This window comes from Engystomops pustulosus, chromosome 9 (assembly GCF_040894005.1).
Source record: "Engystomops pustulosus chromosome 9, aEngPut4.maternal, whole genome shotgun sequence".
NCBI lineage: Eukaryota > Metazoa > Chordata > Amphibia > Anura > Leptodactylidae > Engystomops > Engystomops pustulosus.
The window spans coordinates 96,231,445-96,258,306 of NC_092419.1; the positions used below are offsets into that span (position 1 = coordinate 96,231,445).

General features: G+C 41.7%; 1 protein-coding gene across 2 annotated transcripts in view; it reads left to right on the top strand.

Annotated features, from left to right (window-relative positions):
- COL27A1 (collagen type XXVII alpha 1 chain) overlaps positions 1-26,862 on the top strand; it is a 192,088-nt gene that overhangs the window by 44,105 nt on the left and 121,121 nt on the right. For both annotated transcript variants that reach the window (XM_072124196.1, XM_072124195.1), the window contains exons 6-12: positions 2,664-2,717; positions 4,183-4,236; positions 10,797-10,841; positions 11,645-11,698; positions 13,403-13,447; positions 16,334-16,387; positions 18,049-18,093. In XM_072124196.1, the coding sequence (XP_071980297.1) occupies positions 2,664-2,717; positions 4,183-4,236; positions 10,797-10,841; positions 11,645-11,698; positions 13,403-13,447; positions 16,334-16,387; positions 18,049-18,093 (351 nt within the window). The remainder of the gene's footprint in view (positions 1-2,663; positions 2,718-4,182; positions 4,237-10,796; positions 10,842-11,644; positions 11,699-13,402; positions 13,448-16,333; positions 16,388-18,048; positions 18,094-26,862) is intronic.

The following is a 26,862-nucleotide window of genomic DNA, read 5'->3' on the forward strand; positions in this document are numbered from 1 at the left end:
TAGGCTTAAAATCATGGTGGCGGTGAATTCGGGTAAACACAGTAGTTAGTGAGTAAGGTTAAAAATAGGCACAAGCCCATTTAGTCCAGCCTATATTTCTACTTTGTTGATCCAGTTGATGGCGAAAAACCCTATAGGATGGACACATATTATCCCATATTAAAGGAAAAATTCCTTCCAAATTTGAATAATACTTTAAGCCGACTCCTCAGCTATGAAGATGGGATGGAGGGAGAAGCTGTGTGCATTCGACTTAAGTGCAGTACTTTACATGTATCAACATCAGAACATCTTTATGCCATGTTCTTAGCCCTGTAGTCCATTTACCCAAGTCCTCCTGTAATCTACAATCAAGCTGATTTTTAAGTCTTTCAAGTAGTTTTGTAGTAACTGCAAAGATAGACATCTTTATTATAGAAGCCTCAGTTCTTTGTTAGATAGAACAGCAGTGTCCAGTGAACCCCAATGACTAATATTGAATTTTTCAGTCCAAAAGACTGGGGCTTTGCTCTAATTTCAACAATCGCCTGCAATAAGTAGGTCTGAAAACTGATTTGCATGGGTGTCGGGGAGTAGATGAGATCATACATTTCCTTATGTTTTCAGGATTGGTGTAATAAAGCTGTGGTAGCAGATTGATAAAGTTCCATAAAGGACTCCACTAGTCAGAAATACAAATACACTGTTCCCATAATCTTTGCTGAATGTTCCCAAGCTATGTAGAGTAGAGTTGTAGTACGCAAGCCGGAGCATGGGAGCCTGACAGTTTTGGGAAGGTGCCAGGCAGCGGTGCTATGATATCAGCAGCCGGCGAGAAGATTACCCATCCGATCTTGGCAGCGCCCCCTGACATTCATTCATAGATACAGTGCATCTGTGTCACATCATCCGTCCACCTCCTGCTGCTAACACACATCCAAGAAAAGCTAATTAACCAGCTCCGGGAGCATTTATAGGAAGCTGGAGAGATTATAGGCCCATACCTGCTGAGAACTGAGCCCTCCGAGCCGACAACAGCTTTGGTTATCATTCAGATGTGTTACAGACCTACCAGCAAGATGTTTTCTAAAGCTGCCTGGTCTATAGCAGCCGGCAAGGACAGGGTAACCGGGAACCGATCATGGATTGGCCAATAACTCCTAACACCATAACAAAAATAGAACATTTTGCAAACTCTGGCCATTTTTCCTATTCCCACAAGTCTCCGAGGCTTTCACTTGCACACAGATTTATTGAACAGATGAGATGAAGAGTGTCTGTGTCAATATTCACAGTACGTCCTGTATGTCTTGCTCATTGAAGTGAGTTATAGAAGCATATTTCAGAAGCTGTGACTGGATCACTGTTTTGACTGCAGTGAATTGTGTCTTCTGGTGATCCGATCAGCTTTTTGAGTTTTAATTGGACACACCTGTAATACTCAGCAGAGCTGCCGCTAAGGCTGGTTGCCTACTAGCGAGTTTGGTGTGACACTGGACTGAACTGACATGCTAAGTTCATTCTAGTTATACAAGGTTTACTCCGGGAAATCCTACCAGCGCACTGAGCTTTTTTTCTCAAACTTACTGGTGGGCAACCGGCCTTGTAAGGGTGGTGGCACATGTGGCGTTTTGAACCCGTTTTTTTAAGCAGTCAGCTAAAAAACGCATGCGGCTTTTGAAAACGCATCCATTTTTTGGATGGTTTTTGGCAGTTTTCCAATTATCTCAATAAAATTTTAAAAACACAATTTCATTTTTAAAACGCATACCTTTTTTTAAACGGACTACCTAAAACCGGGTTCAAAACCCCACGTGTGCCACCACCCGACAAATTTGGGAGTCGTTTACAAGACCAAAGGTTGAAAGATGGAACTGAACTCTACATGATTTTTGTTCAGCTCATCAGTTCTAGGTTTGTTCCAGTAATTGCTGCACACGCACATAGCTGTGGTATCTTCATTTTGTTTACTTTTTTCTAGATCCACAGTTACACTTAGAAGCGATGGTAGAAAGCTACAATAACTTGAATTGTGACTAAGGGTCAGGCCACACATGGCGTTTTGAAACCGTTTTTGGTCCGTTTTTAACGCATGTGTTTTTTAACGGACTGCTTAAAAACGGACAAAAAACGGTTTCAAAACGCCATGTGTGGCATCACCCTAAATGTATGCCTTGCAGTTAGGCCTCATTCAGACCGCCGTTGTGGGGAGTTTGTTGATGTCCCCGTAGACGCCTCCATATCCTATGTCCTCCTCTCCAGCGTGCTGACGTGTGCTCACCTAGGCTACGACACATTCTGCTACGTTTTTGTGTGAATGTAGCCTTAGATGGGTCAGGAAGTAAGAGTTTTTGCTTATGGAGACTTTGCCAATTTAGGCTGCCTTGTAGGAGACTTTTAGCCATTGATTATTCTGCAGTAGGGAATCTGGGGAATAGGTATACTGATTTGGTATTGCTCTCACATCATGTCATTATCAGTCCCTTTAAAAAGCTGATCGGTGGGGGTCCTAAAGTTTTCCATCAATGTCTTTGTCTTGGAAATCCCCGTTAAGATTTTAGAGTACATTATCTTGGGGTTTGCCAGAATGTAACAGTGAGTGGGTAAAGTGATGTAATTTCAGCCCGGGGATCTCCTCCTCTTTCTATTTCTGTTCAATGTTCTATTTATTCTTCTTTTTCCAGGGACAAAAAGGTGATCCTGGCCTCTCTCCAGGAAAAGCCATGAATGGATTAAAGGTATTCTCATCTAGTTATCTCTTTACTCCGTAGTAAAACCCTTGGCAAGCGCTTACAGGAAGTGATGACATGTCCTGCCGATGCCAAGAAGAATTTCCTTCTTTTATTTTATGGCATATATTATTGTCTATTGTTGAGACCTAACTGTTACCTAGCAGTAGGCTGTATTGCCCAAACAGAAGCCTAATATTTTATTTTTTATGATTAATTTTTTCCTCACTTGTGTTAAAAGTGCAGCACTATCTGAATACTGCATGTTATCGTGCAAGAGGAGCTGAGCAGAGTCAAAGGGGGATATTTATCATACGCCGGCTCTTGTGCATTTTCGCAGTGCGATACATCAAGATGCAGAAGCCTCTTTATGTATCAGGCAGAGCGCTGCGCAGGGCCTGGCGTTGAAATAAACGTGAAAAGTCGCCGGCAGCAGCGGGGACGGGGACAGTGGGCCCACACCCTCCGCTCGCATCCCCCCACTCACACCCCACTGGCTTGAAGTTGGCGGATTGGGGCAAATAATCACAAGTGCTAGCAATAGCGTGGCGCAGAGGCCCTAATAAATATCCCCCCCCCCCCCCCCAAGTGTCCTATCTGCATGCAGCTTGTTATAGAGCAGGAAAGTGAGCAGTTTGTACAGGGTGTAAAATTTCACTGTAACATGGGTCCCTTTAAGGATTGTGGGTATTTCAATTATGCAGTTTTAAGATGTCTACTCTTGCATTAAACAAATGTACACAGACAAAAGTTGCTTAAAAGTTGTCTGTAGGTTACTCACAGGCGGTCTGGGAAGCTACAGGGAATTATAATTTTCCCATCCGCCAATGTTATTGCCTATATATCATGGTATTAAACCCATACTTCAATTTTTTGTTAATGTAGAGTTATATTTAAGATCTAGTGATGCCCAGATCTATTGTAATGACCAGCAAAATCAACTATTTTGCTGTAGTTTTGCAGACAGCCCCCAGTGCTGTCACCTAGCTCTCCGTCAGCATAAATACAGATGATAATAGGATCCCTTATAGTGGATTTGCATATAGAAGATTGTCTACTAATTTCCCATTCATCTGATTGGAACATGCAGAAATCACCAAATTTACTTGAAAAATACAGATTTTCATTGGCACACATCTTTGCAGTAGGAGAATGGTGACCGGCCCTCCTCCCGCGTTTCAGAATAATACACTGTATCCCCATTAAGATGAACTGACATATTGTTCTCTTTTGCTATTTTCCAAGTTATAGCTCATTAATTTTGCTGAATTCCTTCATGTGGGCTCTTAAGAAATATTAGGAGAGAAACATATGTCTTTTTAACAATAGCACGACTCTGCCACCGACTTCCTGTGGGACATATAAATCTCTTGTGTATTGGACCCAGTGACGTGGTGCATAACACAAGGAGGCTGCCATCAATAATGGCACATAGATTAATACATTTCCTGTACTTATTGTTTTCCTTGTCTAGGGAGACCCTGGATTGGCAGGTCTGACAGGTGTTCCTGGGCCTCTGGGTCGAAAGGTGAGTTGCTTTATTTTATATTGTAAATGATGAGATGCCATTGGGTTAATTTACTTGAAATGTAGAAATATCTAAACTTCAGCTTACACTTTAGCCTTTACTTTAGTGATTGCATTCGTGTCTAAAGGACATTGAATCCTGTGGATAGAAAAGTGTAATGAATAGAAGACCCCTATAGCTGGACTACTTCTCTAAATGAAATCTACCATCAAAAGCCAGCATGACAAACCAGCGAAACTTAGGCTGTTTTCACAGGGGGCTAAGGACAGGCAAGCATACAGCAGTGTGAAACTAGCCTTACTCCTAGATATTTGTATGTTCATTATGCTAATGAACCTGAAGGGCTCCTGGAGGTGTTACCAGAGCCCCTCTGTGCTGTAGCTTCACAGGCTGTAAGTGGCATGCCCTCCCACTCTGCTCCATAAGCAACCCCCTCCCTCGGCCTGATGTAAACTAAGTACAGCAGAGGTAGTTTCAGCTCTCAGTGGGTGGAGGAATTGTTCCTTGCACTGCGTAACAGCCTGTGAAGCTGCTGCACAGAGGGGCTTTGGTAATATACAAGATGATTTGTGGACCGTATCATCAAGGCAAGTTTTTTAGATAACCATTTTACCATTGACATGTAATATATCACCCTCCAGGGCTGTGACACCCTAGTACAGTGATGGCTAACCTATGGCACTGGTGCCAGAGGTGGCACTCGGAGCCCTTTCTGTGGGCACTCAGGCCATCACCAGAGATGACTCCAGGTATCTTCCTGCAGTCCCAGACATCCCAGGACTTGCTGTGCACAGAGCTATTTTAAAGTGACAGCACTACCTGGGACTATTTTCTGCTTTATTGGTGTCCTCAGGGTGCTGGTATCAATGAAATCTGTGACCGAGAAGGGAGTATAAATCACAAATTAAATTTCTGTGTTGGCACTTTGCGATAAATAAGCGGGTCCTGGTTGTAGTTTGGGCACTCGGCCTCTAAAAGGTTTGCCATCACTGCCCTAGTAAGTCACAGCCCTGGAATGATAATGATTTTCCATTGTCAGTTGTATATCTTTGCTAGTTGTGTGAATAGTGATGAGCAGCGTGTCATCCCCTGTATTTATTACATACATGTCATTCCTTGGCTGTCAGACATTGGGAAATGAAATGCATTAGGGAATTCGTTGCTGATTGGGGATGCTGTTTTTGGCTCGGGCAGAAAATAATGAGAACATGGTGACTATATTAGCATTTTATTTGGAAGTTTAGGTCATGGAAGCAAAAAGACAAGGCAGATTAATTTTAACTTGGGCGACTACTAGGTAGGGCTACAGTGTTGATACACCTCACAGATATTTGGAGATATTTGGAGTATTTGTATGGCCTGGTTGACAAAACTGGAGTTGGCAGAGACGGGTTGGCCACTCTGTATTAGGAGGCTTCAGGTTTTATGTTGTCTGGCAGGTGGCACTGATGAGATGTAATCTATCTAGACTTGGAATAGATGGCTCATGTAGGAGGCTACAGTGGAATGGACGGGTTTGTGTGTTGTATATGAGTTATGCTTGGTATACGATCCTCACCTTGGCAGTGAGATAGGCGCTGTGTGTGGTCAGAGCTGGTAGACATTGGCGGGCTGATTGTGTCTGGTTCTAATTTTCTCTATCTGTACATGTGAATAAAGCTGATGCACATCATGTTATTTCTGCTGCTGTTGAGTCTGCCACAGGGTACGGTAGTGGTGCTGCCCACTGGGTACAGTTTTACTATTATGTAATTACTTACAGGGTGTATATTTACATGTGCAGGTTATCATTTGGTTTCATTTAGTCATCGAAGCCAATGATTACAAAGAAGAGAAAGTAAAAGTCAGAGCTCTGTTATTTTATTGGTTCTCAACTTTTAGGCCATGTTCACATTTGGCATTTTTGTTCCGTTTTGAAGCGCAACTAGGAGGGGCTTGGCCAAAACATATATGCATATCCACTGAAACGGTTGCATTTTGGAATGAGCACCACTCGCATTGAATTAGTTACATGCAAAACAGGTGGTGCTCATTCCATAATACCTCCCCATTTGGCCAAACCACTCCCAGTTGGGTTTCTGTTCATTTTAAAACACAGCAAAAATGCCTTGTGTGAATGCAACCTAACAATCCACATCTGGAATGGGCTTCAAAAACGGCATCAGAAAACCTGATTTGGGTGTAGTTTTTTATGCACCCAAAACCATGTGTGAGTGAGAAAGGTTGAGATTAGTCTTATGTATCTTTTCAATCCAATTTTGGTTTTGACTGCCAACACTGCATCAAAAAACCTTAACAAAATTGCATATAATTTTTGTATAAAAAAAAAATAGGTTTTACAGAAAACCTATGTTATATAGTACCTTTCAATGCCATGTGCTCTGTGACTAGGCACTTATCCCCTGGGCTTAGCGACGCCCCCTGCTCTTCTTTAGCCACTCTCGAGTGATGGGCGTTTTCATATATTTGAATAGGACACATGGAGGAGCAGTTTCCCAAGGGTGAGAAGGGAAACTGCTCCTCTATAGCCACTCCCAGGGGACAAGTGCCTAGTCACACAGCACATGGCATTGAAAGGTACTATATAACATATCTTTTTTTTTCTGTAAAACCTATTGTGTATACAAAATCTCTTTGGCAGTGTATGTGCTATGCTCTGTGGGGACTAGGGGAGTGCTAAAATGGGTCTCCAGGTGACATGCAAATTAACTCGCCTAAAATAAATATTTCATTAAAAAGCATTAAAAGCATTGCCCTTATCTCTAAATGGTTACTTTCCATTGCTGCAATGTTAAAAAATTGATTGGTAAACTTATATGCAACTCCCCTGACGCAAGTCCAATGTCACAACTTGAGTCCAATGAAGCCCTGCATATTCATGAGGTACTTGCATTGTTCTTTCTCCTAGTTCCTGATTGACAAGTCTCACTGTTACAGAACATTCTGCTACGTGGAACATTGGGGCAGATTTACTTACCCGGCCCATTCGCGATCCAGTGGCGCGTTCTCTGCGCTGCATTCGGGTCCGGCCGGGATTTATTAAGGTAGTTCCTCCGCCGTCCACCAGGTGGCGCTGCTGCGCTGAAAAGCATCGGAACGCGCTGGAGTTCACCGAGCCGGGCTGAGTGAAGGAAAGTGCAAGCTCCGCAACAGATTTTTTGTTTTAAATGCGGCGGTTTTTCGGAATCCGTCCGTTTTTTGTTCGGCCACGCCCCCCCCTGATTTCCGTCGCGTGCATGCCGGTGCCGATGCGCCACAATCCGATCGCGTGCGCCAAAATCCCGGGGCAAATCAGGGGAAATCGGCGCAAATCGGAAATATTCGGGTAACACATTGGGAAAACGCGAATCGGGCCCTTAGTAAATGACCCCCATTGAGTTAGAGCTCTGTTACATCATTGGGCACTTCATGTCATGTGATCAGGGTGATGTCATCTGAGGTCCTGTTACATTTACACTGTCTACCCCATGTATGTATCTGATCACATGAAATCACAGCAGCCTCCATGGAGGATGGGAAACGGTAGTCCTCAGAGGCTGTTGTAATCATGCCATGATGTAATCATGTAGTCATGTGATCGGATATATGCATGGTTGTACAGTTTGCTAATGTTAGGAGGCTGAAGGACCTGTGATGATGTCATCCTGGTCACATGACATGATGAGAAGAAGCATGGAACATGGGTAGGTGTAGATGGGCCAGCCAAACAGTACAAGCCTTTTCTGATGCCAGGGAATGTACAATAAAGTTGATTTATCGGGACGTAAGGGAAACTATTTTTAGCTGAAAGAAGGGTGTCAGCTAGTTAGAAGAGCTCTATAGGAACCTGCCACAAGCTGTATTTGGGAAAATGTGGTGACAGGTTCCCTTTATTCATACGCTGTGTTTGTATTGCGTTGAAGCATTTCAATCACAATAAGAAGGAGTTTCCCCCAATCACAGATGTGTTTGCACAAAGCTTGGGATCAGGAATGAACACCACGTGGTTTGTATCGTTTACTGGCAAAACACATGTATCTTGTTGTATCCGTTGGGCGGCGGCCCCAACGATTTTTGTGTAAAAAGCCACTTGGCAGGCAGCTGCACCCCTTACACTCACATGGCGTGGAGGTGGCATAATCGCAAAATAACTGTGATGCTGATAAATCTCCCTCATGGTGCTCAGTCCCGATCACAAGCTTTTGGCTCTAAACACATCTAAGATTGAGACCAGCTCCTCCCCAGCGCGCTTGGATTGAGTTTTTAAGCACAATCCAAATGCTGTGTGTGATGAGGCCTTACACATGCACATAGCAGAGCCGCTGTACCTTGCATAGAGGGACAATCTACTCCTTAGTCGTGGGAACCTTTTCTTTTGCAGTGTGCATAGCTGCTTCCCAAGATAATGGGTCGCTGAGGTTTCATCTATTTCATCCTAATAATGTCCTTACAGTTGCAGCGTTAGGTTGTTGTCATCAATGTCTTCAATGGGAGACTTTTTTTTAAGTTTTTTTATTTTTTAACCCCAATGAGAATTCAAGATAACCATCACAAATTGTCTAACCCAGGTGCTAAGTGTCACCATGTAGTCCTAGCATAAAGAAAGATAAGGTTGCGTTCACACTCGGAGCTTGCAATACATTTAGAAACGCAATTCTAGTCAAATGCATACGATTGGCAAGTGTTTATCATGTAATGAATGCATAACACTGGGTGCTTGTTATCGAAGGCCACTGGAAACAAATATGCGGCACTTGCATTGCGTTTTGTATACAAGCGCCACTTGTGACCGCACCCTAAATATATACTTTCTTGCCCCTCTCAAGAGGAGCGACACAGGGTGACCGGTTTTGGCTTCCTGTCTGGCTTTAGGGATCCAGAATCACTGAGCAACTAATAATTAGATAAATGTTATAATATCATTGTTTGTTTTTGACCCCCAATCCCATAACTCCTCCGGGGGCTTTATCAGCGGACACAGGAGGAGGAGGGTGGGCAGCTGAGGCTTCTGTCACCTCTTTTCAGTAAGTGTCAGCTCTTTACTACATTTGTAGTTCAGTGTGTAATCCTGGGATTTCATCTGCATCAGAAACACAGAAGATAATCGAAAGATGCTGCATTTGGCCATCCCTTGTGTGAGGAAAAAAATGAGAAAATCGATTCCCAAGCTACTGAGGCTGCATTTGCTGCACATGCTGCATTTGCGTTGCATTTAGAAGCTCAATTCATGCAAAATGAACGTGTTGCTTGTTTCCAAGCATGAGTATTTAGGTCTAAACATATATATAATCACCTGTGAATGCAGCGTCTTTGTGTCTATCACCTGACCAGAACAGATTTCCATCATTTTTATGCTTTTATTGATGGGGTTTTGAAGGCAAACTGCCATATATGAGGGTGAGGATGCACCAGCCACATCTCCATACAGTCCCCCAGTGTTTTCTGTCATTTGTTCTGTCACTGGTCCTTTATAGTGAGCAGCACCTGAGATCTACTGCTACTTCTCTTCTTTGTAAATCCTCTCCCGTTTTTGGCTATAAATAAATATATTTCCCTAGAACTAACAATTCTGAAATATCTTTTGTCATAACTGTCAAATAACTCTTTTTGTTGTTCTTCCCAAAAGTATATGGATGATTTAACTGCCGTAGGTTAAATGTTAATGGAGTATCGTTCCGAAGTCTGATACTGATTGGATAGTGTTAGACTTTGTAATGAAAGAAGCACTTAGCTTAGTTTGTTCATTCATAAATCGCCTGTAGAAATAATGGAGGAAGTTCGTTACAACTGCATTTTCATGCTCTGGTCAGTGCATAGGTCTAAAACTGTAGATTACCTTGGAATGAATTGGGAATGCTGTAATCATATGAAGGAATCACAAGGATGGAGAAGAGTCACCCTGGGGTGTCCCCTCCTGGCTCAAATGATGTCCCATAATTTCCTATGGCAGTGGTGGCGAACCTATGGTACGGGTGCCACAAGTGGCACCCAGAGCTCTCTATATGGGCACCCTTGCCATCACCCCAGGGCAGGGTTCGACGGACAGAACTCAAGGCCTCTTGCAGTCCCAGGCAGCCCAGGACCCTAGAAGGAAGCTACAATGATGACCCAAATTTCTTTTGCTTCTTTCTACTGTGTTGGTGTCCTCAGGTGCCTATACAATTCAAACCTGTGACAGAGCAGGGAGTAATAAGTTACTGCTTAAATTGTCGCATTGGTACTTTGCAAAAAATATGTAGGTTTTGATTGTAGTTTGGGCACTCAGTGTCTAAAAGTTTGTCCGTCCGTTTGAAGGCAGGGGAAGACCGTTTTGTAGCCCTGTGACTCCTGGTGCAGAATTAAGGTATCCATAGAGCAGGAGCTGTGATTTACACCCTCTAGCTATGCCCCTTGTTACAGAAGTTGTGTAGTAGGATCTGTGGCTGTGGTAGTAGCACTGACATTACTACACCCATGGTGTTCTGGAAGTAGAAAACGCTGAATGTAGAGTTATTTTTTGTCCTCTATTACTAAGCAAATTTCTGTATATGACGTGCATGTGAATACTTGTTGACTTCTTATGTGACATTGCTTCTTTTTAGGGACAGAAAGGTCATCCCGGACCCCAAGGTCATCCTGGTGAACCGGTAAGATGATGTCCTTACAGTCACAGTGCATTTATTTGTCTGCTATTCAGTGCAGGTGACCATGAGTTGACATAAGAGTAAATCCGATTTTATGGAAAAATTGAGGTCATAAAGACATAAAAATACAACTCCCTTGGCAGATTTGGGATCATTTAGCTTTGGTAATATAGTGCTCCCGGTGATACAAGTAGTTTTCTTGTAGTATGATGTATGATCCCTAATCCCATGCAGAGCTGATGTCTCTTAAGGATCTTTTACTACCTGGTCTGACATGAGCGGCTGCTTCCTCACAGGAGTCTGTCTATCCAGTCCCTGGAGTACTCTGAAAATGACAGCCAGGAATACTTTCAAAATTATAAAGAATAAATGTGTGTTTTTTAACGTGACGTTAGTGGAAATCGCCAGCACTCAGCGTTATGCCTAATCCATCCATTAACCCTTCCAGGTCCACCCAGTGACAGGATTAATGCACACACTGTAACCCTCTTGTTCCCCCACTCCCCCCCTTCATGTTTGGATAAGTTCGGCAGCACAGGGATGGAAATGAATAGTAGGGTTGTTTCAAGAGAGGCCATTGACTCTTTAAAGCCTCTTGGCAGAGAGCGAAGGCCCCAAACCTTTCCATGTGTTATAGATAAAGATTTAGCTGACACCTTTTAAAGGAACTCATCACATTTCAGTATTTGGTTTGGAGGAGGATAGGTTCTTGTTGCGTAATCCCGATTCTGTGACATGCAAGGGGTTAAAGGGGCATTTTAATAATCAATGAGTATTTATGAAGATGCTGTTCATTTCTTTTGCAGGGGGAACGTGGACCAGAAGGAAGTCCAGGGGCCAAAGGTTATCCTGGCAGGCAGGTGCAGTAAATCTTACCATGCTGTGAGCAGGTTACCTCTGCAGTTTCCTGGGTGATAGCTAGAGATGAATGTTTACAGATACGGAGGGTCTAGTGGAGGCAGATTTGCTTCCTATATAACTAGTGATTGCCCCCCAGTATCTCCAACCTCTGTGGGAGACTTTAGTTTAGTATAGAAACTGTAAAACATTTGTTATTGATGTTAATGTGGAACACAAGACTGTATACAATACTTTGTCTGCAATATACAATCACGGTATAATATTACAGGAGATGACTTGTGGATAAAAAATGATCTACACATGGAGAGAATGTGATTTAGGACAATAGTGCAGCTCGATGGTCAAGATTTTGCCAATTTGTATTTCCATATGAAATGAAACCAGATGTCCAGAGCTCAGACAGGATATCTATGTGTCTCTCCAGATTACATTGTATCTCTCTCTGGATAGGCTCCAAAGCTGAATAGTTTAGATTTTATAGAAGAATGAACTATGTAGCTTTGTACACATTATTGACTGGAAATTATATAAACGTTTCAGGTTTGTGGTCTGTTGTGACTAAAATTCACAATAGGTGTAATACTTAGAGCAGAACAAAACCCTGTCCCACAGGTGGAAGCTCCCACACACTTAGAGAAAAGTTGGCTAGTACTTAGGACAATATTACATTTGTAAAAATATTTCTACACTTGCAGAATGAAAGAATAAAATTTGTTTCCAAAAGTGAAAGTCCAAAACTAAAGAAGACAAACTCTTGTAAAATGAAACTGGCTGAAGACTAAGATTTGGGTTTTCTTGCCACCCGTAATCACTTGTTTCACTTGATGGTCAGCCACATAATTTGCAATGCAGTGGCCGCCGCTGGTGAAATGTAGTGTTATGTAACGCATGGACAGGTCGGGTTCGCCAAAAGTTTTCAGACAAATCCAAAAAGGATCCTGATCTTAAAGGGGAGTTTTTTTGTCAAAGGTTACTGATGACCTGTTTTTAGAATAGGATGTTCTTAGGATGGCACTGGAAAAGGGCAGCTTTCCCTAAAGTGGAGCAGCTGTCTAAAAGCAGTTTGCATTTAGGCTACATGCGCACAAAGGTTGTTTTTCGTCTATGTGCTATCAGTTTGTTTTTTTCGCAGAGGTCACACTGTATTTAAGAGTTGTCCCAAGTATTTAAGTTCTACCCTATCCACAGGACTGCCAATCAGGACAACAGGCCCCCCATCTCTCCATGGACCGTGGTACCATTCTAAATAATGGATGGATCAACAGGATGAGCATCTGCCCTGCTAGTCTATTCAACTGTATGAAAATGACAAAAATGGCAGCGTATAGCTCCCCACTTTCTGCGTCCGTTCCCATTGACAGTGAATGGAGCCCATGTTCAACCTGCACATCTACCCATTACTGAGAACAGGGGTCCCAAAGTCCCAGGTTTATGGGGGTCCCACCCATCAGTCTGGCCAATCAGCTCGTTTTCCCCTATCTTGTGAATGTATAGATAGAAGTTGTTGTTTAGACAGTAACCCCATTATTGATTATTGGAAATAGTGGCCAGAGCAACAATTGACTTTTGGCCACTTTGACCCACAATAAACAATGTTTTGATCTAGGACTTTTGTTTTCTTACCGGTTATGGTCTGGGCTGCTAGTAGTGCTCTGTGACAGTTCTGAATGTTTCCCTTTTTCCTTTTTATGTCTTTTCTCCAGGGATTACCAGGACCGATCGGAGCTCCAGGACCAAAGGGAAGTCGGGTTAGTGTCACAAAGCCCCCTCTCACCCCAATATGTAGCCAAGATACCTCTAGGATCACACAATGGTTGGATACCATGATGGTATATACATTCAGTGTATGGTTACAATCCCCATGTTAAAGGATTGGTATGGAGTAATGTGAAAGGAGAAGAAATTGTGGTGTTGTGTAGTGGTTTTTCAGGCCGTTAGCCATGTATAAAGATAAGTAGCTGTATGTTTTAGATAACCAAGTTACATTACTTGAATTTGTGCTTTATTGATATTGTGTGTTTTTATTTCAGTCCTGTTAAATGGTTGCCAACAAGGACAGATACTGTAATTACGTTAGGAGTCAAGAACTGGATATCACAAATAACCTCTTATCCTGGAAAAAAAAAGGGTTCTTCAGACTAAGAAATTTTGGTTTGTTTACTAATGTGGAGGAGCAGGGATGTGCATAACTATTCATTGGATTGGATCCTATTATAGTCTGGTCAGCCTACGAGTCCATAACCATAACACATTGCATCCCCGTAGTATGATGTAGTGACCAATGACCAAGCATAGTAGGCCCTTGCAGGTATTGCCCTTGGTAGCCACTCAGATTGTCACTAATACCAGCTCTGTTTATGCTGTGGCATCTCTTTTCTGATTGGCGGCCATGGATGACTGCTCCACATTTTGTCTCCGTTATTGCTTGTCATACATTTACAGAAATGATCAAAATATACATCTGGTTTCCTTTCATGTTCCGTTACCAAGTCTAATGGTTGTATTTTGTTTCATCGATAACTTTTGCTTTCTAGATTGGTTGATTTACATCTCTTAGTACCCAAAAAATAGGAGTGAAACTCCTGTTCTTGTCATTATAGAAATCCACACGGTTCACAGTTTCCACACCCGTTACTGTATAGACTGCTGCGATGTCAGCTCTTTATTCTATGGGCAGTAATTGTACAAAAAAAACACGGTTTGGAGCTGAGAGACCGTGAACCGAGTAAGAACACATCTTGAGGCCACATGCAGACTTCGAGGATTGCATCTTTACTCAGATTTGGGTCACAGAGAATCTCTTACAGTGAAAACTTGCTGCAACTTTTACAAGACGTTGCAAAATAGGCCATGCTTGCAGCAATTTGCCCCTATATGTTAGTTTGGTCACCCAGTAGACACTTAACATTGCATGAGCTGCAAGGCAGATGTTACCGATCCACAACACTAGATTTAAGACCTTAAAGGGCTAGCAATGCTAGAACACATGTAGCATGCAGAAGCAGACTTCAGATTTAGATGTAAAAGATTCCATATGTTGATATTTTCCATGGCGACAAGTACAAGCTCTTTCATCAGCTGCTTCGTACAGTGGAAAGGCTGAATTCAATGTCTTTTATTTGTAGTTTGCTGTGAATAAGAACATATGTCCTCCCACAGCTGCCATTTTATTACTTGCTATTATATATTGCTCCTGAGATAATCTATATTATACAATTACATGTTTGATAATCTGAACAGTGCCGTTCCTGTTATGCAAGCCAGCCGGTCTTTCTGAAATACAGTAGTTCTCCTTCAAGTGCCAGTAAGATATTCCAGTTGCATGCACACACATAACCCAGGAAGGAGACCATAGACAGACGAGCTGACTTTCTCAGCAGGGATGTCTTCCATTGACTTGTATATCTGCAGCAGAAACCCAAAGATCAGACGGAGCTTTGGAGAAAATTTTGAGGTGGAAGAAAACCCCAAGGCCCATTCTGAAAAATTTGGCGTAAACATGCTCTATTAGCAATCTATTTTTCTGCATTTGCAACCATTAAACAACACATAATCTGCACCATGAGCATGTACCCTAGAGTGCCCTTAATTGTGATGCAATTAAGACAAGGATAGAGGCAAGGCCCTGCCTTAAGCATCTGTGATCAGATCTCCCCATGTGTTTGCTGGGGTGCTCCTTGTTAGCACTGCACTAACCATCGGCTTCTTCACATATAGTCCTTTGAAATAATATAACATATTGACAGGCATCATGTTGCTAAGGTAGGAAAGGGATCATTGTGATCCCACAGCCCGTCCTATGTTAAATATTCCTTAAAAGATTTTAGGGTAGCTTCTTATTTCCGCAGCAAAAAGCCAGTTTTCTTGAAAACTAATCGGATAAACGAAGACGTCTGCTGCAGCTAATGTCTATGATCTGGAACTTATTACAAGTGGATTAAATGGAGAAGCTCTCTAATCTCATCTTCCTATAGCCCCCAATTTTGTTTCTCCTCCCATGGATAAATGTGAAGATTAGTGGCAGGACTGAATGGGCTGCCTTGTTCTGCTGCACTTGATAAAGTGACTGAAAATGCAATTGCCTTCTAAATGTTCAAGCAGTAAATTCATCTTCAGCATAAAGCGGGGAGCAGACGTCGTTCATATCTGTAGTCTGTCAAGTTGTGCTACTGTTATCTGGTTTTCCTGAGCTCATGTTTGAAGCTCCTGTTTCAGGTTCCATGCTCGTCGCTTTAAGTCATAGATATGGATAATTATTATTAACGGGTGAAAGCTCTGTTTCTGTATTGATGTTTTTTTTTGCTACAACTAACAAGAGGATTATGTGAACTTTGTCGCCACTAACCCTTAACTAGCATTTATCACTGCAGGTCCCTGTAGGCTGCACGCCCAGACTCCCTTCTGCACACCATGGTCCCTGGTGTGAGGGTATGTGCCCTTGGACTACATCGTGGAAGCCAGCACCATGCAGTCCATGGGCATATACACTTGCCTCAAGGTTTATCTCATCACGGAGGGCTGCAGAGCTGCGCTGGAGGAGAAGTGTCCATCATCAAGAAATTGATGCCCAAACAGGCAGAAAGTGAGGCCTATCAACCTCAGTCTGACATTATCTTTTCTCTTTCTCATTACAGGGGTATATAGGTCCTCCAGGATTATTCGGGTTGCCTGGAGCTGATGGAGAACGCGTGAGTAATTCTCTATGTCTTCAGCGCCATTTCTCATTTACTCTATTGATGAATTCATTATTGATGGCCTTACAGCAGACTTTTCTTTGAAAATTTAAGGATATAGGCTGCCATATTATTAAATTGATCTTTCCATTATACCTTAATATACGTCTCCACTTTGGTTTTGGCACACAATAATCGATGCAAATCTCTTTATTGATTACATTACTCATAATCTACGGTACATTGCACAGTGACCAAGAATGTGACAGCAGGTGTCTTAGGTTTAAAGGGGTAGAGCTGCAGTACCATATTAGGCCACTGTACAGGGTACAGAGCTGTGCTATTTCTCTTCCCTTGCCGTGACCCCTTTATTCAGCTGATTTGTGGGCTCATTCTGATGTAGAAGACCTTTATACAACAAAGGGGGTGCTGATATAGGTAAGTAGAAAAAATTCTCCAGCGTGGCCAATATTAAAAACAACTATTTTCTTATAATACGATTAAATACCTGTACACTACAAAAAACTAATCGATTAACGAGTTAAGCTTCCTAGGCCTTTGATATACAAGCCCTGATAAACCCTACTTGATGAATTGGCGCTATATAAAAGATGACTACAAAGATCAAGGACCAGATGATAGAGGTCCTGAATGTTACACACATCTGACTTTCTTGACATGCCTAAAAAAACTGTATGATTACAGCAAAATTTTTTCTGCTGATTAGTAGAAAATGTGTCCACTTAGAGCATGAGTGTTACATTTTGTAAGTTCTTTGGACCTAAATTCAGCTTAAATACTGGTATTTGGTTGATGTAAAAAGCATGAAGTCTGTGATGTTCAAAGGATAATTACAACCATGTCTTCTGCTCTCCAAACCTGGAAATAAACCTCTTAGAGAGGCGTCTACTACACAGACTGAAGACTTCTAGTAGTCGCTGCACTAATGACGCTGTGCACAATTGATGAGCAAGTACTAGTTTTATAGATTTGTTTTACTCATCAGGTGTCCATCACTTTAGAGACTTTTGAGCACAGTGGGTGACAGGTTTATAGGGCATTGGAGTACAGGCGGGGAGTGTGTAAATTGAAAAGAATTGGACGGGAAGTCTTGACCTTCTTTTAAAGAAGGCCGAGTACTGTGAGTAATTGTTCTGGTGTCTGTTTACTCTGTCACCATGAGCTACATCATCAAAAGGATGATCATCTATGGAAAAATGCTGATAATAAGTGCAGATAAAGGGGAGTGTTTCACCGTAGGAGAATGTCGCTTAGAAGTTCAGAATAACTGCACTATTCCCATACCTGGTGCCTGAGTTCTGTCATTTTTTTAAACCTCAGATTTCACGTTCCTTCTCTAAAAAAAAAAAAAACGATTTGCCCATGCATCTGTCAGAGTATACATGAGGCAATATTCCTGATATAATAGCAGGTCCTTTATTTCATAAGGTGCTAAACCATTGCTCTACATTAAAAAAAAATGTGTTGTTATTGACCAGAATCCTTACATTTCCTAGTATTTTGGAGCATATTGCAGGTTCAGCTTTGGGTGAGGGTCTTTATTCAGCAGATTAATGTGGACGTGCAAGGTCTTCTGTGATTTTCTATTGAGTGACTTTTCACATTGGCTCTTTGTGAACCTGTAACCTAAGTCGTCTTCTTCTCTTTCCACACAGGGTTTGCCTGGAGTTCCCGGGAAGAGGGGCACGATGGGTAGGCCGGTAAAGTTTTTCCTTGTCTACTTTGCAGTCCTAGTGTAATGAAACGGGAAACCAAGTTACTACCGCATACTGTCCCTGTGTGTAACAGGTTATTAATAAGATGTGTCCATGTTCTCGTATCTCCCCTTATTGTTTCTGTCTAACCTACTTCATACACAAAGATAATGTTGTTCACAATTTCAAGGGAAGAATACACAATAGGAGTAGGCAATTCAGAAATCCCAGCATGCAGCAACAAAAAGGGGCAATAAGTAACCTTCCCTTTTGTGGAAGCAGCACAAAAAGCACATTTATTAAATGAAAATGACCCTAAATAGCTCTATTTACCCATCACCATGGACTATTATCACATCACACAGCCATTTAATATCTGGAATATAAAAAATTCCTTACAGCATAAAAGAAGGTTTCATCCGCACATTCAGTTTCTCAAAATTTGGAAGATTAATGTTAATTTGTAGAGATTTACTGGGACAGAGAACTTATGATCACAAAAAAAGAGAAAATTCTTCTCTGCTTTGAGGCACCCACCAACTTCACATATCCAACGTTCACATAAATGAGGGTCAGAATGTCCTCCGCAATCTCCATTTAATACCTGCAGATTTTGCCCATATATTCTCCGGTAATCTAACCAAAGGCACAGCCTGTGATGCCTGTAAATTCTCTCCTTACTTCTATGTCATGGAGAGAGAGTAGGGCAACCTGCTTCTTCAAAAAGACAGCAATCCTCGCGATCTTGTGCACATAAGTAGCAGACAGCAATTTATGATGCTGGCATACAACCCAGAATATCCTGTTTCTTTCTGTTAGAGCCGTTTGCATGGAGCTTTATACTGGCAGGGCTTGGAAAAAAGTGCCTACTTACTAATTTGTGGCTATGTACCTGTCATCCAGGGACATTGCAACCTATCACAGATTTTTGCAGAAATATAAGTCGAACCCTGTCTTTAGGATTATGTGGGATTGAAATAATCACAGAAGATGCTTGTGTCTCCCATAAATATATAATATGAATGGTGGATCGTTTATTAGAGATGTAATCTGCTTGTGGTAACTAGAATAGTGAACAGAGAGAGAGCAGGAAGTATCAGATGATCTTCAAAAGTAGAGATCAGTGTGATTAGTGCAATATATCTCTATGTGATCAGCTGTACTGTAGCATTTAATTATTCTATGGAGAAGAAAAACCTCCTGGACCGAAAAAGTATACGGACTCTCTGTCAGGGATAACCGAGACAAAGTATGCTAGCTCTGAACCCATACCAGCATTGTGCAGGTCTCCTGCTCTCTGGTGCGTCCCACCAGGAGTGCTGGGGCCACACAACTCGCTTAGGTCAATTGGTGACCTTTGGGGTTTGCAGGCAGTGATGAAGGACCATAGGTAGATTACACTGTGCACGTACACACCAGCTTCTATCAAACTGTTTGCTGCTGATCGGACAGTGTCAGAGAATATTAGCATAAAACACCCACCCTCATCCAATCCAGCACCTCCTCTCTGACAGTGAGGAGGTTTAAAATGTTCCGATACTGGGACTGATGTGAAACAAAAGTGCTCATGTATCTGTGCAGCATCACTTGCAGCATGATATACTCAGCACTACATGTGTGAGATGGGTTTGCATTGGCTACATGGATTTACATCTTGGTAACTTCTTACAGGTCTAAGCTTGCTATTTGATCTGTATTGGCACAGTTTTTGTGGTTTGTGCCATGTTTATGGTTGGCAACTTGTGCTTGGTGACTATTCCTAAACCATTATTAAATAATATCTAGCTGTGGAAATGATGAATTTGCAGAAACACGAATCCATTTGGAAGCCTGGATTGTCATAATTGATAGACTGAAGACGATCAAATCGTATGGCCATCATTAACCCATCATAAACCTATGTTTAGGCCTGGTTGCTTGTGCCAGGGAAATTGGCAGTGTTGCGTAACACTTTTATATTGTGTATAACCCATGCACAGTATCCAGTATTTGGGGCTGAAAGACATTTTTGATACAGACGTCCTATCATAAGGTTAGGTCATAAGTTTATGTTTGGTTGGATCTGATACTAATGTCCTGGCCACATGTAGTCATGTGACTCCAGTAGAAGCAATTGTATTGAGGCTTATGGTACAAGCATCTACTATGCCCTCTAGTGGCAGTAATGTTCTTAGAGAAACATTCTTCTCAAGCCGGCCACAAGTAGAGGCTGAATTATTGACGATGATGTCTGTTAATCTACTAGAAACCAGTCATATTGCTGGGACATGGACAATTACATCATCCATTGACTCCCCCTCCCTCCTTCCCACAATCCCACAGTGTGTTCCTTCCCAGGTTCCTACTCAGCATTTACAAGATCCATAACTTTGTTGAAAGTGAGCCAGAAAATGTAAAGCATTCTGCAACCACTGGAGAAGACCATAACTTCACGCTTTGGGTCTCTGCCAGGTCTGTCAGTGATTTCTAGAAGATATAAAAGCTCCAGACATTAGTGAGGGCAGCGGAGACAGATGCACATTTCATCATTGATTATACAGCACCATGGAATTAATGGTGCTCTATACATAATTAATGATGATAATAATTATATTTGGGAAATTAATTGAGTTGTACATGTCCAAGTGTATGATTAGCGCTAAGCTCTGTAATTCTCTCTAGAGAATGATAGACCTAGTACTTGATATGACTAATGGCCATAAATTAGAGCCATAGCCCCTTAGAGGTCGTACCCATTGTGAAGTTTCTTAAAGACACTCCACTACTCCGTGATAAGCATAGTCATGCTATGGCCACAAGAGAGAGAACAGTCATGTTTTTCCTCATTTGTATCTCCATAGTATGTGCATGTTTCTTAGTATTGAGCATCTTCCTACATTTCAAAAACATGGAACCATCCAAGAGTTTTCCCACTTTTGTCCTAGACAAAACTAATAATTGAATCCGGAGTCCTCCAAATTCCGTCAGACAGTCCAAGCCATTCATCAGAGAGCTTCAAAACACCACGTCACAGCCGACTAGAAACCAACCTTATGTCGACCCTCTCGCTATTCCAGGTCGGTTCATGAAAAGAAGATATTGGAAATGGTTTTCTCAGACTTCTATGGGAGTTTGATGATTCATTTTGGTAACATTAGCGGGGACTGTGCAGAGGAGGACCTGGCGGCTGAGCAGCTGTCCTCCGCTTTCCTCTAGCCCAAGCACTGAGAGTGGACAGCGCAGGATTGTAGGCTTGGCTAGATTGTGACACTTGCAATGAACAAGCTGTTCTTCTCATCTTAGGGGGATTCTTTCACAATTATGGGGAAGTTAGGCAAACACTGATGTATCCCCTGGCAGCAGAGAAGACATTTACATCCTTCTCTCTAAATCCTGTTTAATTTCAACCAGAACTTGTATGTCATTTTTGCAGCCTTGACTTGTTGGTGTCACCATAGTTCCCCTTCATGTCTATTTCACTTGAGGTATATCAATTCTCTGTGTCCAGTCATCGCAGTTTATTTGTAAGTCTAGAACACAACATAAAACTGTGACACGATTTTGAAATAAGATTCTTACGCAAAGCCAGCGACCAAATAGGTGGTATAGATATTTAGACTTGGAGGACATATAAGAGACATAACCAAATCTATCAATATTGCAATGGGGAAACAAGGATTCTTTTCTTATGGTTAGTGGGACCTTTACTGATCAGAATTTTATCCCTTTTCCTGTGGAATTTAAAATTGGAACAACCTTTCTCAGCTACACCAGATGTATTATTGAGCATGAGCAATTATGATAAATATGGCACACTTGTCTAGTCTTCGTTTACAAAGTCTATTAGTATGCGTGGGCTAACGTGCATAATCCTGAGTGAGTGGCGGGACTCTGATAGGAGATAAAAAGTCTGGCTAAGTGGATTTTCTAAAAATTCTTCTGCAATTTCAGTACAAGAACTGCTGGGTGTGAATCTGCTCCAGTAGAGCTCCATGCAGTGGGGAATATCATAAGAGCCCTTTAATGTGTAATGTCAGTCATTTTAGATTCACAAATAACATGATTGGTGGGGGAACGGCCACAGGGAACCCTAGCATTCACAAGAATGTGCATCTTTTGTAAACTCACTTTTGGGATGAGGTGTTCATTCAAGCAATTTTTTTTTCTCACTTTAAAGCTACATTAACACGTATGCATGGGGGACATATATACAGCACTGTATGGCACCGTGCGCTGTATATTCCTATGGAGAGGGGCGGGGGTGAGCTGCGCTCATCCCCTGCTTCTCTCCGCAGTACCGATGTATGCCCGCTGTACTACTTCTACATTAAACTCTGTAGGTCGGCCGGTAATTGAGTACTGTACTCTGCTACTCTATAAATATGGCTTAGGTGCCTGGGTGACCACCATTGCATTTATATATGCAATAGTTACTAAGGACCCTTATTCTAAAGCTTATAGCCACCAGTGAGACACTTTATACCCTGCCCCATGAATGGAGGTAACTTCAAATTTTTTTCCATTATTCACAATGAGTTTAACAGAAGAGAGGTAAAATATGGGGACACCAGCTGAGCAAGCAAAACTGACCTGTACAGGTAACCCTTTAGGAACAGTGTATTCAGTCAATTATGTTATTACTGTAGAATAACTTCCCCCAAAAATTGTGTAAATTTTGAGAATAACATTTTCAGGGGTGTGGGTTCTCCTCCATTTGGAAAATTGCACTTGTTTGGTTGACTCACTGATTTATTTAAAAAAAAAAACCATAAATTATTGGTTAATATATGTTATTTATCCAGAAACTCCACTGCTGTAGCTCCAACTATGACCCAATCTGTGTGAGATTGTAACTTCAGACAATTTTTTTTTGTTCCTGTGACAATTGGATTTTCACAATTTATATGCTGTCAATTGAACAAGGATTATCAGTGAAGCTTCATTAGATACCTTACAGCTGATTATTACAGTCTGGGACTAAAGTCAAGCACCCAGAGAGCTTCACCAGAGGTTACAGTGGACGCGGGGCTCTGTCTGCAAGTCAAATATCCTGATAGGAAATCCTACTACAAGGATGAAGGAATGTAAACCAATCACACTTACATGCAGGTGTGTGCCCCCTCTGGCAGGATCTGCTCTTGTTTTAGATTCTTATGCCCTTGTTTTTACAAAAAAAGACTTTAACAATATGCAAATGAGCCTGACGGGCTCCAGGTTCTATTAACAGCTAAAGAACCTGGAGCCCCTCAGGCTGATTTACATAATTTTGGAAGTTTTTTATTTTTTTAAACCAGGGCATAAGAAGCTAAAACAAGAGTGGATCTTGCCAGAGGGGGCACACAAAAGTATGTAAGTGTGATTGGTTTACAATCTTGACCCTGGGGGTGGATTTCCTTTAAGTTGAGGACAGCCCCAATGTTTGCCTTCTAAACCAATAAATGATGTTTAAAAAAATTAAAAAAAATATTCAGTGAGTTCCCCAACAAGTGTATTTTTACACCTGTAGTGCGTACCCCTGAAATTTGTATTCTCTTATATAGTCAATTATGAGTCTACAACTATGTATTGTGTAGTAGTGGCCTCAGCTGTGTGAATGAGGATGTATTAGAAGCAGTGAATTCTGCTTCCATCAGGTTGTGTTTAGTACAGAGAGAAGCTGATGGCTTCTACTGCCAAAACTGCAGTACAGTTTGTTTGCGGTTGCAAGAAATGTCCCCCCGTCTGGGTGAGCGTTTTGAAGGCCAGGATTTTATTAAGAGCAGGAAATGGGTTAACAGTTTCGGCACAACAGCACCCCATTAGGGAACTAGATCACTCATGCCTTCATCTTGCAGAAATACAATGTAAAGAAATGTTTTTATTCTTACACAATGAATGTTCACCTGGATTAAGCCAGCTGGCACTCTGCGTGCGTTTTACGTACAAGACTGGAAGACTGACTGGGTAATCGCCTACCCCTGAGCCAGCAGGAAAACGCAGGCCTATTTCTGGATCCTGATTGTATTGGCAAAACCTATTGTAACATCTGCCAAATGAGCCATTCCTCCAGCCTAGCGAGAGAGGGAGCACTAAACAGAATCAGATGTTTCTACATACACAGGGCTCATCCCGTACATACAGCTAAGTCTGTAGTGCGGGACACGCGCCCTATGCCAGGCCTTTGATCACTACATTATATTAAATGTATGTTTCAGATTTATTCTTTTTTTCATCATCATCTTCTGTTTGGTTATTGAAACATCAATAATCATTTTATTAAGTTTGGCAAATGATGTCAATCTACATTCATTCTCAAATCTTGCCTAACCTTTCAACACACTTAAATCAGGAGGAATAAGACTATTTCTGACCAATGTGTGACCCGTCTGCTGTATTTTTAAGCTCTAAGTATCTCTAGCAACCCTGATGCCCCCCATATACTGCACATAGAAAGACATGCGCAGCAAATTCATACCTCAGTAACATCAGCTGAATCATATAGAAATTATATGGGGAATTGCCGAACTGTACTGATGTGAATAGAGCATTTGGGGCAAGATAGAAACATACCATATACTATAAGATACTATTTCAGTTCGTGCAATTAACTATTTAATGAGTTAGCAATTTCACTTTACATGGAATTTCGGATCCGTAAGGTGAACGAGGGGGGTCTTCCGTTCACTTTCCATATCTCGTTGACTTCAATGTATTAATAGTGCGGAAAAAAACGCCATTTAATGATCGGGAGGGGGAACAGAACATGCCGAACGCAGGTGTAAATGAGTAATACAAGATAGGCCGCTATTTTCTTATCACAGACAACTCGTAATAAGTTCTGTCTGCTCAGTTTTATGATTCAGTTCTTGTGAAATTCTAAATTTTCTAGTTGGTTCTGTTCTACATTAACACATTGTCTAAACATTAGTCATTGAAAGTTACAACCCGTATCCCTTATTATAAGTTGCTGACAAGTTATTGGACTGGCTTGATTTTTTGTTAGTTTTACATGAGTTCACAACACGTTCAAGTTTGGCTTACGTGCCCATGTGTCTTCTCTGCCTCTGTCATGATGTTATACGTTGGCATACCTTTTACTGTATAGGAAAGCAGAGTAGATGACCTGTCCTCTAAACAGCGGATCTCCACAGGAAGGTACAGATATAACCTGTATAGTAAGATGAAAAGCTTTGTAGTAAGCCTAGAGAGAACTCCAGCAAAGATGTGGTGCAGTAAGTTACTCTCACACACACATGTTGCTACTGAGTTACAAATATAAGGATCTGGGAGTTGTCCATGCTACTATATGGAGAAGGAGGAAATTGCTTAGACAGGAAGTTTATCAGTCATCTGTCATTTTCACACACACATTTGGACGTATAGAGAGTGAATCTGGTTAGAGTTAGATGCACTAAAGATGACCTAACATAACCCAGTGTGTAATATGAAGAGCTCTAAACTCTCTAGTGTGCTGGATCATACGTTTATTTTTTTGTTTTGTTTTGTCTTTTTTTTATTAGTTTACTATTGTAGTTCGGATCTCTGTTTTCCTTTCTTTTACAGTCAAAAAAACAAACAAAAAAATAGTTTCTTTGCTGGAAAACTCACATATGCTTTTGGAAGGGGGTTGAAGCAGTAGGACACTACCCGGGAGTGCTGAGGATGTGATCAACACAATTAGGGAAGGCCCAAGTGTTGTGATCATCACAGATCACAATACATCCCAGCAATCTGGAGAATGGGGTCCAATTCTCACTCATGGGTGAAGAGACAGGTCCAGCAAGTGTCCTGCCAATCCATTCAGTAGTATCAGAGTGTGGGAAATTGCTTTCCGAAATTGTAATCTCTTCTACTAAGTCAGACTGAGGCTGATGTCACACATGGCGTTTTTGGTCCGTTTTTAAACATCCGTTTTCAGTCCGTTTTTGGCAGTTTACCATGCATTTGGCTGCTTACAACCTATTTATCTATTACGATAATAGGGAAAAACGGACCAAAAAGGGACCAAAAACGCCATGTGTGGCATCACCCTAACTCTGGGAATGGAAGTGCTGGAGATGTAAATTACTAATCACATCAATTACAACACCCCTGTCCCATTGAATGTAGCCTCGGCCTGCCGCTATACTTTTTAGTGAGAACAGGACCTCTCTCTCCTGATCGGTTGTGGTCCCAGCAGTTGGACCCTCACCAATCCACTTAATAACTTGGTACAACCCTTTTATCACAGTCACTCAAGAGGAATCCTAGATAAAATAAGACCTCTACATCTACGCCTGCCAATAGCGTATACTAGACTGGGAGGGGGTTAAGGATGCAGATCCCATTAAGTTAGATACATAATTGCTGTCACACTGAGTTTTTGATGGGTTTTTCTATTAGTTTTTCTCAATCTGATGGTTTTTTTCTTAATAACGGCAGTGTTACTTTCTTCTCATCTCGTTAGTCAACACTCCCTCCTGACAGATTTTTCAGCCACCAAATTACTTTGCTTAATTTACCAACTTAAAGTGAAACGGGGGCGTTCCAATTTGTAATAGGGCCATCTAAACCACAACAGGTGGCTTCATCTTCAGTCTACGAAAGGATCGTGTGATGAGATCAGCATGTTGATTTTAAGAGATGATGTCATCACCTAGAGATGACATCACTGCAGATTTACCAATGTAACAAGTTCCAGTAACGCTGGTCTCTGGATTTCCTACTCCTCTTCCATTACATTACCATACAAATGTGAAGACATTGTCCGTCTTGGGAGCTTGTTCACAAGCTCACATCAAAGCCGTTGAGTGTTGGTTGACAGAATGAGTTGGCTTA